This window comes from Tachypleus tridentatus, chromosome 7 (assembly GCF_004210375.1).
Source record: "Tachypleus tridentatus isolate NWPU-2018 chromosome 7, ASM421037v1, whole genome shotgun sequence".
In the NCBI taxonomy this organism is placed as follows: Eukaryota; Metazoa; Arthropoda; class Merostomata; order Xiphosura; family Limulidae; genus Tachypleus; species Tachypleus tridentatus.
In genome coordinates this window covers 97,511,459-97,527,263 of record NC_134831.1, presented here as the reverse complement: position 1 = coordinate 97,527,263, position 15,805 = coordinate 97,511,459, and the positions used below count along the sequence as shown (strand labels likewise).

Below are 15,805 nucleotides of genomic sequence, written 5' to 3'. Positions count from 1 at the left end.
ATGTGACTAACGTTGCTGTAAGTAACTCAAAACCAGGACTGGAAAGACCAATTTCATGTGACTAACGTTGCTGTAAGTAACTCAAAACCAGGACTGGAAAGACCAATTTCATGTGACTAACGTTGCTGTAAGTAACTCAAAACCAGGACTGGAAAGACCAATTTCATGTGACTAACGTTGCTGTAAGTAACTCAAAACCAGGACTGGAAAGACCAACTTCATGTGACTAACGTTGCTGTTTGAACTGCTTGCTAATCATCCTGGCGAGTTATAATTGAAATTTCTCTACAAGTTTTTTAAAACTTTTATTACTTTCTGAAAATGGCCATAATGTCAAATAACTTGGAACCAGAACCAGGACTGGAAAGGCCAACTTCTGGTGACTGACTGTGAGTTTTGTACTTACCTGTTAGTCTTCCTGGCAAGTTATGATAATAACAGTTATGCTGCAGAAAGTTCTTTACAACTTGTATTACTGTAGTTTTTCTCTTACCACTGTAGACTAGATGTAAACGTTGTTTTTAATGCTAGTTGTTTTTTAATTCAAAATTTAAACTTTTGTTTTACATATATATTTTTTTCAACAAGTGGGTTTTTATGTCATCACAGATTTGTTTTACCTTAATTTCCTTTTACTAATTTTACTTTAATTTTAACTTTTTACTGGATGTTTGGTACAGATAGCCGAGTTGCTTTGCACCATAAAACACCAAATCAACCAACCAATTCTAATTGTCATTTTTTTACTCTGGTGATAAGTCCACTAAATTTTAAGCTCTCAGACCAATGGAAACTTTCATAGGTCCAACCATCTGGATGGCTTTGAATAGCACAGAGTTTTTAATGTCTTTCTTATGGCTCCATTACAGTACTCCCCAAGTGTCCACTTCAAATTCTTAGTTATTGGTGTAATAAGCTTGATAGCCCTGTTCATTTTATATTTTCAGACGTGTTTAAAATGTAAATGAGCAGGCAGTGTTCTACTTTTTGAGACTAGTTCTCTTACCAGATTGTTTGTCAGAGCTATCAGTAATTGAAGACTTGAGGATATTCATTCTGTTTTTCTATCTGTACCTCAGGCCGTGAGGTTAGTTTATATTAGAAAATGTGAGTGCAGTGTTTTCGTTGCATGTGTGTGTGTGAGTGATTGTTTATAAATGCCATGGGCTAATACAGTGTAAACAATTAAATTATGATAAACAGTGTTGAAAATATTACTTGTTTTACAGTGTTGAAAATATTACTTGTTTTATTGTTTTACATTTGGAAGAATATTATATTAAACAATCTAGAAATATTCATTCACACGTAAGTTACGTTATAGAATATATGTTTTGTAAGATATTTAATCCATTTTTGTAGTCATTTGGGTATGTATAATATGTATGTAATACAGAAAGTTATACTTACAGAATTTGTACATTTTTATAATGTCATATTCTTAAGTCTTGTTTGTTAATATTTTTTCTCTAGTCAAACTTTTTTAAAATGAAAAGATAGATTTATGTGATCGTCAACATGTTTTATGAAAAGTTGTTATTCATTTAATAATCTATTTTAGTTTCAAGACATTTATCATTCAATAGTAGTGTTATACATAACAAAGAAGAACAGAGCCAGTTGTTTCACTTGATTTATGCTCATGAATAGAAACCCAACAAGTATTGAAAACTGAGTGGAAAGCAGTTGTCTTCTCGACTGTTATTTCCAGCTCAACAATGGAGGATAGCATCATAACCAACCCTCCTTTTACCCCGTCCTCTAATTTTGTTATTGGTCAGAACTGCGATATATTTATATATATTAATATCAGTATTTGTGTTTTTAAGATGTTAATTTAAAAATTATTTTGTGTTAATATTCATATATCCTCTTCCAGTGAGAGGGTCACGTCCAGGTAAGAATGTCCAACTGAGTGAAACAGAAATTCGAGGGTTGTGTTTAAAATCACGAGAAATATTCCTTAGTCAACCCATTCTCCTAGAATTAGAAGCACCACTTAAAATCTGTGGTAAGTGATTCTCATTAAACAATGAATACATGGATGTATGATAGTCTTAAAGGAGAACTGTCATTAGGATGTGAAGTTTGGCTCCTAAATGAATCAATGCTAGTTTAAAAGCATTTTTTTTTCTTCTAATGTTAACAAGTATGCATTAAGTTTTATGTAGTAAGTTGCAAATGACAGATATGTTTTTTTATCATTATTATAAGTTTAAGAGGCTGTGACCTTAGTTTTTGAAGGTATTAGCAAATGATGGCTGGTTGTGGTTTTTTTCCCTGGTGTCAGATTTATGAACAGCTACTAGCCATAGTATTATTCATCTGTGAAATTAACTGAAACTGATAGTTTTGGAGAACTACAGCTTTTCTGTTCTGACATTTTTTTGCTAGCTGCTGAAAAAATCCAAACAGATTCCTTTTGTTCAATATGTAGTTGCACTGTGAAAATAATAAAAGCATGTAATATCTAGAACCCTTGCAGACTTCTAATTTAGGTAGACAAATCATAAGTTGATGATTCATATCCACTAAAGATACTTTTTATTGCTGATTGAGTGTTATATTAAATGTTAACAAGGTAATAACTGTCAGTATTGATTTTGCTAATGACATTGATGTACGGTTTTATTTTGTAACTACTTATGAACATACAGAGCATCACTTAATGAAAATTCTCTTATACGTGAGGGTATCCATATATATTTTCAAAGTGTCTTCAGTTCATAGTAATACCTCTTGGGGGAAAATCTTCACAGTTTAATGACAGCCCTCCCTTTACTTAGTCACATTTTAAACAGAATTTGAAAACTTGGGTGTGAGAGAGAGAAGGTTAGTTAACAGTACATTAGAGAAACATTATTAACACAAACATGTATGTTTTTGATATTTAAGAATATGAATAAACAATTAGAATTACTTTAAAAGAAAGAGCATTGTCATGGTTACAACATTGATGGTGTTTATCCAGAAGTCACCAAGCTCTAACTATATTTACTTGCTTTTCATCACTTTAGTATCCATGGTTCAGTAGTGATCATATTGTACTGTTAACAAGATGTTAATTATATCCATGGTTCAGTAGTGATCGTATTGTACTATTAACAAGATGTTAATTATTAATTAATTAATTAATACTTAATTATTGTTTTTCCTTATGATGACCCTTTGGTGTGGATTCCTGTACATGGTGAGGGGATCTCTCAGGGAAGGTTCTGTTCTGTCTGGATACCTTCTCTGGGATCTAAACATCCACCCACGTGTTTGCCATGCATGGCGACCCGTGAAGGGGAGGAGAGGATCCTGGTGGTTGAGGGGTCCAACCCTAACACACCACTTTGGCCTTGAATTCCTGTAGATGGGCGGCTTTTGGGTGGCCCCCCTTGGGTCAATCGGCTGATCCACTTGGGCAAGAGTCAACCAAGTACCAGTGTTGGAAGTTCTCAATGTGTGTTGTGGACATTGTGCCTGATGCTGGTGTTTGGGTATAGTGCTCACGAAACCCTGGAATTACTGCATTGTCCTTGCGTGACATTGTAGTGCGTCCCCTCGTAGGGGTCCATGGTGGGTGGGGTCAGTGGGTACCGAAATTTTCTTTTTTCCTATGGATCCTCCTTCAAAAAATGTAAATAAATAGTAAAAAAACAGTCAATAGGTAAGCGACCACGTCTTGAAGACTGAGCAGCGATCTTCGACATTTGTAACACACGTACCTCCAAAGTCAGTAAAGAAACTTCGATCTGGGGACATATTATTTGAAACATCCACATCCCAACACAGTGAACACATCTTGAATTCAACGGCAATTGGGGATATACCTATTGAGGTTACCCCTCATGCTACTTTGAATTCATCATGAGGAGTTATTGTTGAGAGGGATTTGAAGAACGTCCCAGAGTCAGAGATTCTCGCTGGTCTCTCCACTCAAGGAGTTTCTGCAGTGAGGTGCATCTCCACTTGCAAAGATGGAGTTACACTGCCAACAAATACCCTCGTTTTGACATTTACATCATCATGTGCACCTGCCACCATCAAGGCAGGTTATCTAATTTGCAGGGTACGGCCATACATTCCAAACCCTCTCCGACGTTTCCAATGTCGGAGATTTGGCCACTCAAAGACATCATGTTGTGGTTCCCTGACATGTGCTCGTTGTGGTGGCAAGGACCACGATGCCTATGAATGTGACATGGACCCACATTGCATCAACTGCAATGGTTTTCTCCCTTCCTACTTTTGTTCTTGCCCAAAATGGTTGGAGGAAAAAGAGGTGCAGCGTTTGAAAATGACTCATAACATTAGTTATCCTGAGGCTCGGAAATTGCTGCCTGCCACTCAATCTCGGACATATGCTGCTGCACTTCATTCCACAACAACAGTGGGAGTGCAGACAGATTTCTCTGTGCCTCCAAGAGAATCGTTTTCAAAACAAATGAAAAGCCTTTTGACCTTCATGGTTAAAAAGGTTGATGAATCGACTTCCACACCCATCTCTGTTCCTCCCATACATTCCAACAAACCTCAAGATCCACATCCTTCAGTTTCAAATACAGGCATTTCTTCTGATACATCTTTTTCTCCCATCCCAAGAGGCAAAACAATCATTCATTCGTGTCCTCAGTCACTGGATTCCCCTTCCAATAACAAAAAGCTGCCTACCCGACCCAGAGCAGGATCCATGGAGTTTGACAGACCTCCTCCGACTAAAGACAGTAAAGAAAAAAGACGTGGCCGTAAACCGAAGGGTTCTCCAGCCACTTCACCTACCCGTTCTTAAAAATGGCCACCTTGATACAATGGAACTGTCGAGGTTTACGTTCTAATCTGGATGATATCAAAACGCTGATTGCTTCCTACCATCCTGTTTGTCTTTCTTTACAAGAAACATTTCTCAAAACTGCTGCTACTGTCTCCATTCGGCAGTATTCTCTGTACAGAAATGACAGGTTGTGTGATGGTCGAGTACATGGAGGGGTAGCACTATTGGTTGATCAGCATGTGCCCACCCTGTCCTTGTCACTCAACACACCCTTGGAGGCCGTAGCCATCTGTGTTTCCTTGGGTCATACCATCACTGTTTGTTCTCTCTTACTGTCCCCTGGTGAGAGATATGATCAATCAGACCTTGATGCTCTCGTTGAACAGTTGCCGTCTCCCTTTCTAATCCTGGGGGACTTTAATGGACATCATCCCCTCTGGGGAAGTGCTGTTATTGATGGGAGGGGTCGCTCTGTAGAGCGTATGCTCTCTGATCACAATCTTTCTCTTTTCAATACTGGTTCTTCCACTTATTTTCATGCACCTTGTCAGTCCTTTACTGGTATTGATCTTTCAGTTTGCTCCCCTTCATTATTCTCCCATTTTTCATGGAGGGTTGACAATTATCCACTAGGCAGTGATAATTTTCCTATACCTTTGAGAGAGAGACTGGCTGTGGTCGATGCCACTCTTTCCTCGTACCCCGGTGGAAGCTGGATCAGGCAGACTGGTCCACTTTCACTGCTCTTGCAGAACTTGATCCTGCCATCGTGAATTAGCCATTAATAGACGACTGTGTGGCAGCGGTAACTGGCTGTATTATACAAGCAGCTGCTCAGTGTATTCCTAAAATCTCGACACGTTTTCCACGATATCCTCGTCCGTAGTGGAATCCTGCTTGCCACTTAGCACGGAAGGCTCAAAAACGGGCCTGGGATACTTTCCGTAGATATCCCACACTTTCAAACCGCATCACATTCCAACAGGCCCGTGCACATGCTAGGTGGGTAAGATGTCAAAGCCAGAAGGAATCTTGGATTAAGTTCACTACTAGCATATCTTCTACCACCAGTTCCAAGGTCATGTGGGAAAGGATTCAAAAGGTCAGTTGGCACTACAATTCTGCCCCCCTCTTGATCTTACTCTCTGATGGTCAGGAGGTGGCTGATGTCCGGAGCATCGCTGATACTCTAGGTGAAAGCTTTTGCTGTGTATCTAGTACTTCTGCTTGTTCCTCCACCTTCTTGGCCATCAAGACTCGGGCAGAGAGTTCACCTCTTTCCTTTCAAACTGACTGTCTCTTTGACTGTAATTGTCCCTTTACACTGGTGAAACTGAAAATGGCCCTTCATCAATCTGGCAGTACATCTGTTGGACCTGATGATGTACACTATGACATGCTGCACCATCTATATCCTGCTTTTTTTGGTGTCCTTCTAATTGTCTTTAACCGGATCTGGCAGGAGAATGTTTTTCCTGATGCCTGGCATCTATTATTTTACCTTTCTCTAAGCCAGGGAAAGATCCCAGGATTCCTTCAAACTACCGTCCAATTGCTTTGACGAGCTGTCTCTGTAAGACCTTAGAGAGGATGGTTAATGCTCGTCTTGTTTGGTTCCTTGAATCAAACAACCTCCTCTCGCCCACCCAGTGTGGGTTCCATCGACAGCACTCCACCACAGACCACCTAATTCGTCTTGAAACATCTATCAGAGAAGCCTTTCTCAACCGCCAACATCTTGTATCAATATTCTTTGACATAGAGAAGGCTTATGACACAACATGGAGGTGTGGCATTTTGTGAGACTTCCATACATATGGGTTACGTGGCCATTTACCCATGTTTATTAAAAAATTTTTAATGGACAGAAGATTCCAAGTTCGTGTGGGTTCGACACTTTCCCGTTCTTTTGTGCAGGAACTTGGAGTCCCTCAGGGCTGTGTTTTGAGTGTCACACTTTTCAGTATAAAGATATATGCCATCAGTGAACAACTCCCTCTCACTATTGCGAATGGGCTGTATGTCGACGACTTTCACATCTCATGTCAGTCGTCGAACATGTGATATATTGAGCTGCAACTACAAACTGCCCTCAATCGTGTACTGAAGTGAACTATGGCGAATAGCTTTAATTTCTCTCTCTCTAAAACCGTTTGCATGCACTTTTGCCACCAACGGGGTATTCACCCTGATCCTGAACTTCATATCGATGAAGTTTCACTGCCAGTGGTCCCTGAGACCAAGTTCTTGGGGCTTATATTTGACAGTAAGATGACCTTTATACCACACTTAAAGCAGCTTCAGGTCAAATGCACAAGAGCACTGAACATCCTTCATGTCCTCTCTACTACCAGTTGGGGAGCAGATCGATGTTTTATGTTAAAGGTATATCGTGCTCTTAATCGATCGAAACTCGACTATGGATCAATGGTTTATGGCTCTGCCAGACCCTCGGCAATAAAGGTGCTGAACCCCATTCATCACCAAGGGCTTCGAGTCTGCACTGGGGCTTTCTGCACCTCTCCAGTTCAAAGTTTGTACATTGAATCTCATGAACCTTCTCTGCACCTTCGCCGTTTGCAACTATCTTTACTATATTCTTTGAAACTTCGTTCCATACCAAAGCATCCAACCTAGGGATGTGTTTTCCTTCCTCAGTGGGCCGTACTTTTTCAGAACAGATGATCTGCCATTGCTCCTTTTGGCCTTCGCATCCAGGTGCAATTGGATGAATTGAATCTGTCCTTGGATAACATTGCAGAATCCACTGGTCAACTCATCCCACCATGGCTTATTATAGCCCCCAAATGTGACCTTTCTTTCAGTCCTCTGAAAAAGTCAGATACTCCAGATTGGAAGTACCGTCTTTTATTTAATGAATATCTTTCAAACAATCATTCCGTTCCCATTAATACAGATGGTTCCAAATCAGGTAATTCAGTGGGCTCTGCTATGGTTTGCTATGGGTCAGTAGTTGCGTGCAGAATCCCCTCTACAGCTTCTGTGTTCACTACTGAACTGTATGCCATATCTCTTGCCCTGGATCATATTGAAGCTGAGCAGTACTCCAACTGCACTATTTATACTGACTCGCTTAGTTCTCTTCTGGCACTGGAATCGCTACATGTTGGCTCACACCCTGTTCTTGCTGATATTCAACACCGACTGACCCATTTCTCATTAACTGCTACTTCTATCCAGTTTTTCTGGATACCAGGCCATGTTGGTATTTGCAGGAACGAGCTTGCAGACACGGCAGCTAAATCTATCTGCTCCAGCACTATCACCACTGTGCATGGACTATGGTCTTGTATTCAAGGCTCGGCTCCGTGTCAGCTGGCAGTCCACTTGGAGTGAGCAACGCGACAACAAGGTTTTTCACATAAAACTCTATATTGGGCTTTGGCCATCTAGCTTCTATAAGGTTCGGAAGGAGGAAGTTGTTCTAACTAGACTACACATTGGTCACAGTTTTTTAACTCATTGTTTTCCTTTATCTGGAACTGATGCACCAATGTGTAGTTTGTGTAACACTCAAATCACTGTAAGCCATATTTTACTTTCTTGCCATCGTTACGATTTTCAAGGACAGCACTATTTTAAACATGTTTTTTCCCAGGGTTTATCTGTAACATTGGACAGTGTTATTGGTGATAGTGACACTGTCCACCTTGATAAAGTTTTTAGTTTTTTAATGGCCATTAATCTTTTTAATCTCATTTAAGTGTTGCATATTTATTCATTACACCTTTTTATGTGGTTCCCTTTTCACAGTTTCATTCTCTCTAGTTCAGTTTGAAATTGTAAAATGGCCAGAACATTAAATAACTCGACACCAGGACTGGAAAGGCCAACTTCAGATGACTAACGCTGCTGTTTAAACTATTTGTTTGAACTACTCGTTAGTCATCCTGGCGTGTTGTTATTACACTTTTGCTGCATGTCATTTAACACTTTTATTGCTTTACCTTTTAGTACTGGCCATAATGACACACAACCTGGAACCAGGACTGGAAAGGCCAACTTCAGGTGACTGACGGTGGTTTTTGTACTTACCTGTTAGTCTTCCTGGTGGGTTATGATCATTACCATTCTGCTACAGGAAGTCCTTTACAACTTCTTTTACTCTGCTTTCTCTCTTAACATTGTAAACCAGGTGTCAACATTGGTTTTATGCTTTTTCTGCTTTTCAATGATGTTTTGTTTTACCTTCGTTTCCTTTTCTGTATTTTACTACATTTACTTTATTTTTACCTTTTAACCGGACGTTTGGCACAGATAGCCTAGCTGCTTTGTGCCATAAAACACTAAATCAATCAATCAACCTTATGATGATGATGTTAACTTTTATTTTAAAGTATTTATGAATGTATTAAATGTCAAGTTGTTCATTTGTTTTGAATTTTGTGCAAAGCTACATGAGGGGGTGTCTGTGCTAGCTGTCCCTAATTTTCCACTGTAAGACTAGAATCACCAACCACAACCAACTTTTCGGTTACTCTTCTACCAATGAACAGTGGGATTTACTGAAATTATGCCCCCATAATGGTGTGAAGTGGATTCAAATCTTCAACCCTCAGATTGTGAGTTGAGCACCCTAACCTACACGCTGTACCCATGTTAAATTGAATTAAATTAATATTATTTTTAGGTCCAAATCTACTTCTGCCTGCTTACTGGTGCTTTTTTATTTACTGCTAATCCTGCTTTATTTAGTAAGTGTCCAGTTTTTAAAATACAAAAGTGGCATATTTAAAGTTTTGGTCAGTTTGTTACTGTTTGTTCATTGTATCTCTCAAAAACTAGTACATAATTTGTTTTTTTCGCAAAATTATTTTGTAATTTAAAAGAAAAAAAATTGTACTGCTAGTGTACATGCCACCTTTAGTAACTGGAGAGGTTTACATTGTGTGTGTTTGATCTACTTTACAATCTGTAATTATGTGTAGAGGACTGCCTTTCACCTAGTTTGTCGTTACTTCAGGACATTAGCAGTGGCAGGTACTAATTAAAGTAGTTGAGAAAAAAAATTGTATTTTAAAACACTGACATCAAGAATAGTTGTACGTCATGTATTATTAAATTACAGAAAGGTAAATGTAACTGTAAAAAGTGTAATTAAAAGAATAATTAATTAAAGAATTGGTGAAGTCAGATGAGTTTTGTAAAAGAACTCAGTAAACATCTAAGGTTTCAAACATCTCTCTAAGAAGTAATTAAGAAAACCAGTTGTTTTAATTTCTGTGAAATAAGTAGATGATGACAAATGTTTATTCTTAATGCTGTCTTGGAAATGATACAAACGTAAGTATACAGGTATGGATATAATGTGTCTGACACAGAAAACAAAGTGTGCTAGTTACAAATGAGAACAGATCTTGATTGAGTTTTTGTTTACGTTGTTTATGACCAATGTCATGTTATGTTATTCACAAGTTGTGTAATATATACTGTAAGATTAATGTTGCCAAAGTTGCATTTTAAGATATGAAATGGCTGTTTTTGTTATATTTTTATAACAACTGAATACTTTAAACAGTTAAATGTTTTCAGGTTTGTTTTACTACCTTTCTGTGATGTCAGTCAAAACATTTCTTATGATTTAAGGTTTATTTTAGATTATATTTTGTGTCTGTTTTTATGATCTTATTTGAATTAGTTACTTCTGTCTTTCTACATTAAGTACATTTGGTTTATTTAAGAAACAAATCACAATTCTATGTGTGAAGTCTGTTAATTATAATGCGTTTAGCGATCATCACTGTTTTTAGACTTAATGTCTTGACTAAAGTGTATTTTGAGTTTAAGTTTTGTCTTTGATATAAAACAAAACTTTGGGACATTGTGTCACATAAAAACTAATTTATCTTTTATCAGTGAAAATGCCGCAGAGTATTTCTCTAATGTTAACTCCTTAAACCCGAGCAGACACTACCAGTGTCTGGTTGAAACTACTGATTTACGCATCAGATGGTAATAGTGTCCTATAACATTCATGTCCCCCTGGCTGAAAATTAATTGATACCCTGTCACTATCCACGTAGCTAAGGAAACTGAACTTTTATAAAGTACAGTGATAATAATTAGGAAATCAGGAAAATTATTCCAGCAGCATGTGCAAAAATGAAATTTGTAAAAACAGTTGATTCTCCCAGTGTAAACCAGACTGAAACAATGTTTTTTTTTTTTTGTAGTCATGTGACAGTGTACTGTCTTAATATTAAGACACCTGCTCAAATCTGAAGAACGGTTTGAAGAACAACCTTGGTGTTCCCCATTCCCTTGTACTTTACATCAATTTCTTTAAATTTCAGTGACCTCAAATAAACATGTAGGAAAGGTATTGAGAAAGTATCTTGGGACATTTTCCTTAAGTAGTGCGTAAAACTAACAGTACTTTTCTCAGCTGTGTATCCATTCCTTTTAATTTTGACAAACAGGTGTTAGATAATATTGCAGTACCAGTTTGACTGGTAAAGAGAAAATATTTTAAAATTTCAACCTTTAGTTGCATGGGTGTCCACAGAACTTTTTCTCAGCAGGGAAGGGTAAAGCATGTGAAATTGTGAAGTGAATAAAAAAACTCGCATATACTGAATGGATAAATAAATAATTGTTCCTCATTTTCTGGAAGGAGGATAAGTGCCCCTCTTCCTTGCAGATGGCTATGCTTAATTGTATATACTAGATATGGTATATACCAGAACTGGAGTCTTGTAGTAAAGTGTATCTGTACAGGTTAAGCTAGCATTTATAATTTTAAAAATACAGAATATCACTTCAGAAATGTTTCCAATACAACTTTTAACCTCTGCTTACATCTAGTTTTTCTGATTTATTGTTGCCCTACATATATGAACCTTTCTGGTGTATTGTTGCATTCAAATGGGTGTGTTACGACCCTCTACCAACAGGAACATCACCACTTAGAACAGCTGCCTCACTCTGTGCTGATTGTTCAGCTGTCACTTCTCAATCTTATGCTCGTGTATTAGAGCATGTTGTCTCATCACTCGTGTGAGGTTTCTTAACATAAACATTTGGTTGTAGAACTCTTTTTATTTTCAAAAAAATCTTTTTCTGCAGATTCTGTGGCTTTTGTTTTCTGCAACATGGATTATACAGAGATGGTATCTTGATGCTGTCTAATTCTGACCATCTTAACTTTGTTCACCCTAGACAGACTATTGCTATAGAATTATTTGCTTCTTTTTGTCTGACAGTGGATGTGATGGCTATTTTTTGGTAGGTGGTAGAGTCTTGCACTTGGCCTGGGGCTTTTTTAAGTGGCCATGACAAGAACTTTTGTAATTCTTTCCTTCTGCCTCAATTTACAAACAATTCATTTAATGGAGGCACCTATATACCTGCATCCTTCTATGATTTTTCTTCTTGGGTATGTCACCTTTTATCACTTTCTTATATTTCTTTATTCACATGAGATCTTTTTCCTGTTACTCTCACTAGGTGGGGCTAACAGCTTATTTTTTATTGTATGCTTTGTTGTGTTTAGATGCATATTTGTACTTCCAGGTGTTCTCCCATCAAATTTATCAAATATCTCACTCATTGGCTGTTCACCTCTATTATTCATTAGAGGAGATTATTTAGGTTAGAATATGCATGACCTTTGTTGCATACTGTCTCCATCATATGGCTTTTTTTCCTTTTTGAAACTGCCTCTGGTTGCTATGCTTCATTTCTCATAAGGCACGTCTTTCTCTTTTAGCTTCTTTTAACAAAGCTCTCTAACCCCTTACAGTATCCTACTCAGTGGTAAACAGTACCTACCGGGATATACGTAACCAAAATCCACATGTTATAGGGCCATGCTAGTCTAACACAGTAATCACCCATGCTATGGGATATTCCACAAGACTGCTTCGAATGGCTGTGCACTGTTAATAAAGCCTGGCTCAGACCTTAACCCCTAATGGACAAGCATGAATAAAGCTGGCAGGGGAATCTCTTCCTCACCTATGATTTTCATGGTCACCTGTTGCACCTCTCCAGACTTTCCAGCATAATTTCACCCCCCCCTCCTCTAATTTTCTTTTGGTGGAGCTTGCAAGTCTTTGTCATTTGTAGCTGCTGGGACAATGAACCATGGAAGATGTCTCTTAAGTGTGACCAGTTCCACTCAGCAGAGAGCAGGGTGGTGGTGTTTTGTCCATGTAGTACAGTTCACCCCCTCTGGCTGCCTTCCAATGAACCATGGAAGATGTCTCTTAAGTGTGACCAGTTCCACTCAGCAGAGAGCAGGGTGGTGGTGTTTTGTCCATGTAGTACAGTTCACCCCCTCTGGCTGCCTTCCAATGAACCATGGAAGATGTCTCTTAAGTGTGACCAGTTCCACTCAGCAGAGAGCAGGGTGGTGGTGTTTTGTCCATGTAGTACAGTTCACCCCTCTGGCTGCCTTCCAATGAACCATGGAAGATGTCTCTTAAGTGTGACCAGTTCCACTCAGCAGAGAGCAGGGTGGTGGTGTTTTGTCCATGTAGTACAGTTCACCCCCTCTGGCTGCCTTCCAATGAACCATGGAAGATGTCTCTTAAGTGTGACCAGTTCCACTCAGCAGAGAGCAGGGTGGTGGTGTTTTGTCCATGTAGTACAGTTCACCCCTCTGGCTGCCTTCCAATGAACCATGGAGATGTCTCTTAAGTGTGACCAGTTCCACTCAGCAGAGAGCAGGGTGGTGGTGTTTTGTCCATGTAGTACAGTTCACCCCTCTGGCTGCCTTCCAATGAACCATGAAAGATGTCTCTTAAGTGTGACCAGTTCCACTCAGCAGAGAGCAGGGTGGTGGTGTTTTGTCCATGTAGTACAGTTCACCCCTCTGGCTGCCTTCCAATGAACCATGGAAGATGTCTCTTAAGTGTGACCAGTTCCACTCAGCAGAGAGCAGGGTGGTGGTGTTTTGTCCATGTAGTACAGTTCACCCCTCTGGCTGCCTTCCAATGAACCATGGAAGATGTCTCTTAAGTGTGACCAGTTCCACTCAGCAGAGAGCAGGGTGGTGGTGTTTTGTCCATGTAGTACAGTTCATCCCCTCTGGCTGCCTTCCAATGAACCATGGAAGATGTCTCTTAAGTGTGACCAGTTCCACTCAGCAGAGAGCAGGGTGGTGGTGTTTTGTCCATGTAGTACAGTTCACCCCCTCTGGCTGCCTTTCCTTTATCTTAAGAGCAGGGTGGTGGTGTTTTGTCCATGTAGTACAGTTCACCCCCTCTGGCCGCCTTTCCTTTATCTTAAGAGCAGGGTGGTGGTGTTTTGTCCATGTAGTACAGTTCACCCCCTCTGGCTGCCTTTCCTTAAGCTTCTCAGATGTCAGGTTTCAAGGTGGTCTGGTGTTGGATTGGTGCAGGAATTGTGATGTATATTTTCATTCATCTGTAGGCTATATGTTACTCTCACTGAGTTTGAGGTTAAGATGATAGGACTTTCTCCTATAATGGTTTGGAAGCTGAATTCCCAGTGCCATTTGGTTTGTATTTGAGTTAACATACAGTCATGTTCACCCTAGTTACACTACACGTACAGAACTTCTGAAAGGCAGGGTTTGGATTATGCTTGTATCATATTTCTGCATTTGAAATACTTTCATTACCCTTATTTTCAGGCAAAGAGTGTACCCTGGTATCAATGAAGTACAGTTTCCCACTAGTGTGCCCCAGTAATATTTGAAAGTAAAGGATGTTACACTTCATGGATTCTTTTTGAATGCTTCCCAAAGGGGAATCATCCAGATAAAAGCTTGAATTGATCCCTCCAACACTTCATTGTGGGATTCTGATCCCCCCAACACTTCATTATGGGATTCTAGTTAGATGAATGAAGTGGTTAGGTGTCATATTGGAAGTTAACATTTTCTAACACTGACACTATTTCTGAGAGGTACTTTTCACACTTTCCATTCTTTCTCTCTGCCTAATTTTGAAGGGAGGATTTTAGAGTGAAGCCAGCTACAGTACAAGGTAGTTTTGCAATCATATTGGTGAAAAGTTTTGGATGTTCACTTTCTTGCAATAGTGTAGCAACACTGCTTGAAGTTGGATATGATTCTTAAGGCTAGAGGTGAGCAAAAAAGTTCACACGTGGAGAACAGCACTGAATTGGGAAAAGCTAGATGTGAGATGAAGTATTTATTGGCAATACATATTCAGTTTTGAATAATGCTAACTTCTAACTTGGTCCAATGGTTAGGGTGTCAGACTCTGGGTTTGAGATTCTGTAATTTACCCCCTATTACTGTTAAAACAACAGCAATACAGCCTTTACTTTGGTTAATGGATTTGTTGTAAAGATGACAGTCAAATCCCACTATTTGATCAGAGTAACTCAATAGTTGGTGATGGGTGTTTTCAACTAGCTGTTTTCTCTCTAGTCTGTCACTTCAAAATGTCCCCAACTAGTACAGTAGTAAGTCTATGGATTTACAATGCTAAAATCAGGGGTTTGATTCTCCACAGTGGACTCAGCAGATAGCTCGATGTGGCTTTGCTTTTAGAAACACACACTTCAAAATTAGAGATGGCTAGAACAGATAGCCAGTTTGTAACTTTTTGTGGAAAATAAACAAGTATCACAACTGTCATATATAGTATCTTGCAAATGCATTTTTATTGGTGATGTTATTGTAAAGAAGTTACATGTGTGTGTGTGTGTGTGTGTGTGTGTGTGTGTGTGTCTGTCTGTCTATATTTGTGACTGCAGACATTATTCTGTTATCAAACTAAAAACCTGATTATTGTTTGAGCTCTGTTTCATAAAACTTGAGTGGGATGTTTATTATATAGATAAAGAAAAAATATATGCACAAAGTGATATAGCAATATAAACACACACAAAACTAACTATAATTACTTGTCTAGCTGTATGTGCACGATTAGTATTAAACATCTCAAAAACTGACCCTTCTTGGTACAGGTATTAATTTTATCTTAGAGAAATAATATGAATTTTTTTACATTGTAAATGCAGTTTGGATAACTGCTGCAAATGATACCTGATAAAATTAATGTGCCTTTGTTCTTTATGCCAACTGGT

General features: G+C 38.8%; 1 protein-coding gene across 2 annotated transcripts in view; it reads left to right on the top strand.

The window, feature by feature from the left end:
* Positions 1-15,805, top strand: part of LOC143256258 (serine/threonine-protein phosphatase PP1-gamma catalytic subunit A-like) — a 35,687-nt gene that overhangs the window by 4,957 nt on the left and 14,925 nt on the right. For both annotated transcript variants that reach the window (XM_076513221.1, XM_076513222.1), the window contains exon 2: positions 1,880-2,011. In XM_076513221.1, coding sequence (XP_076369336.1) covers positions 1,880-2,011 — 132 coding nt within the window. The remainder of the gene's footprint in view (positions 1-1,879; positions 2,012-15,805) is intronic.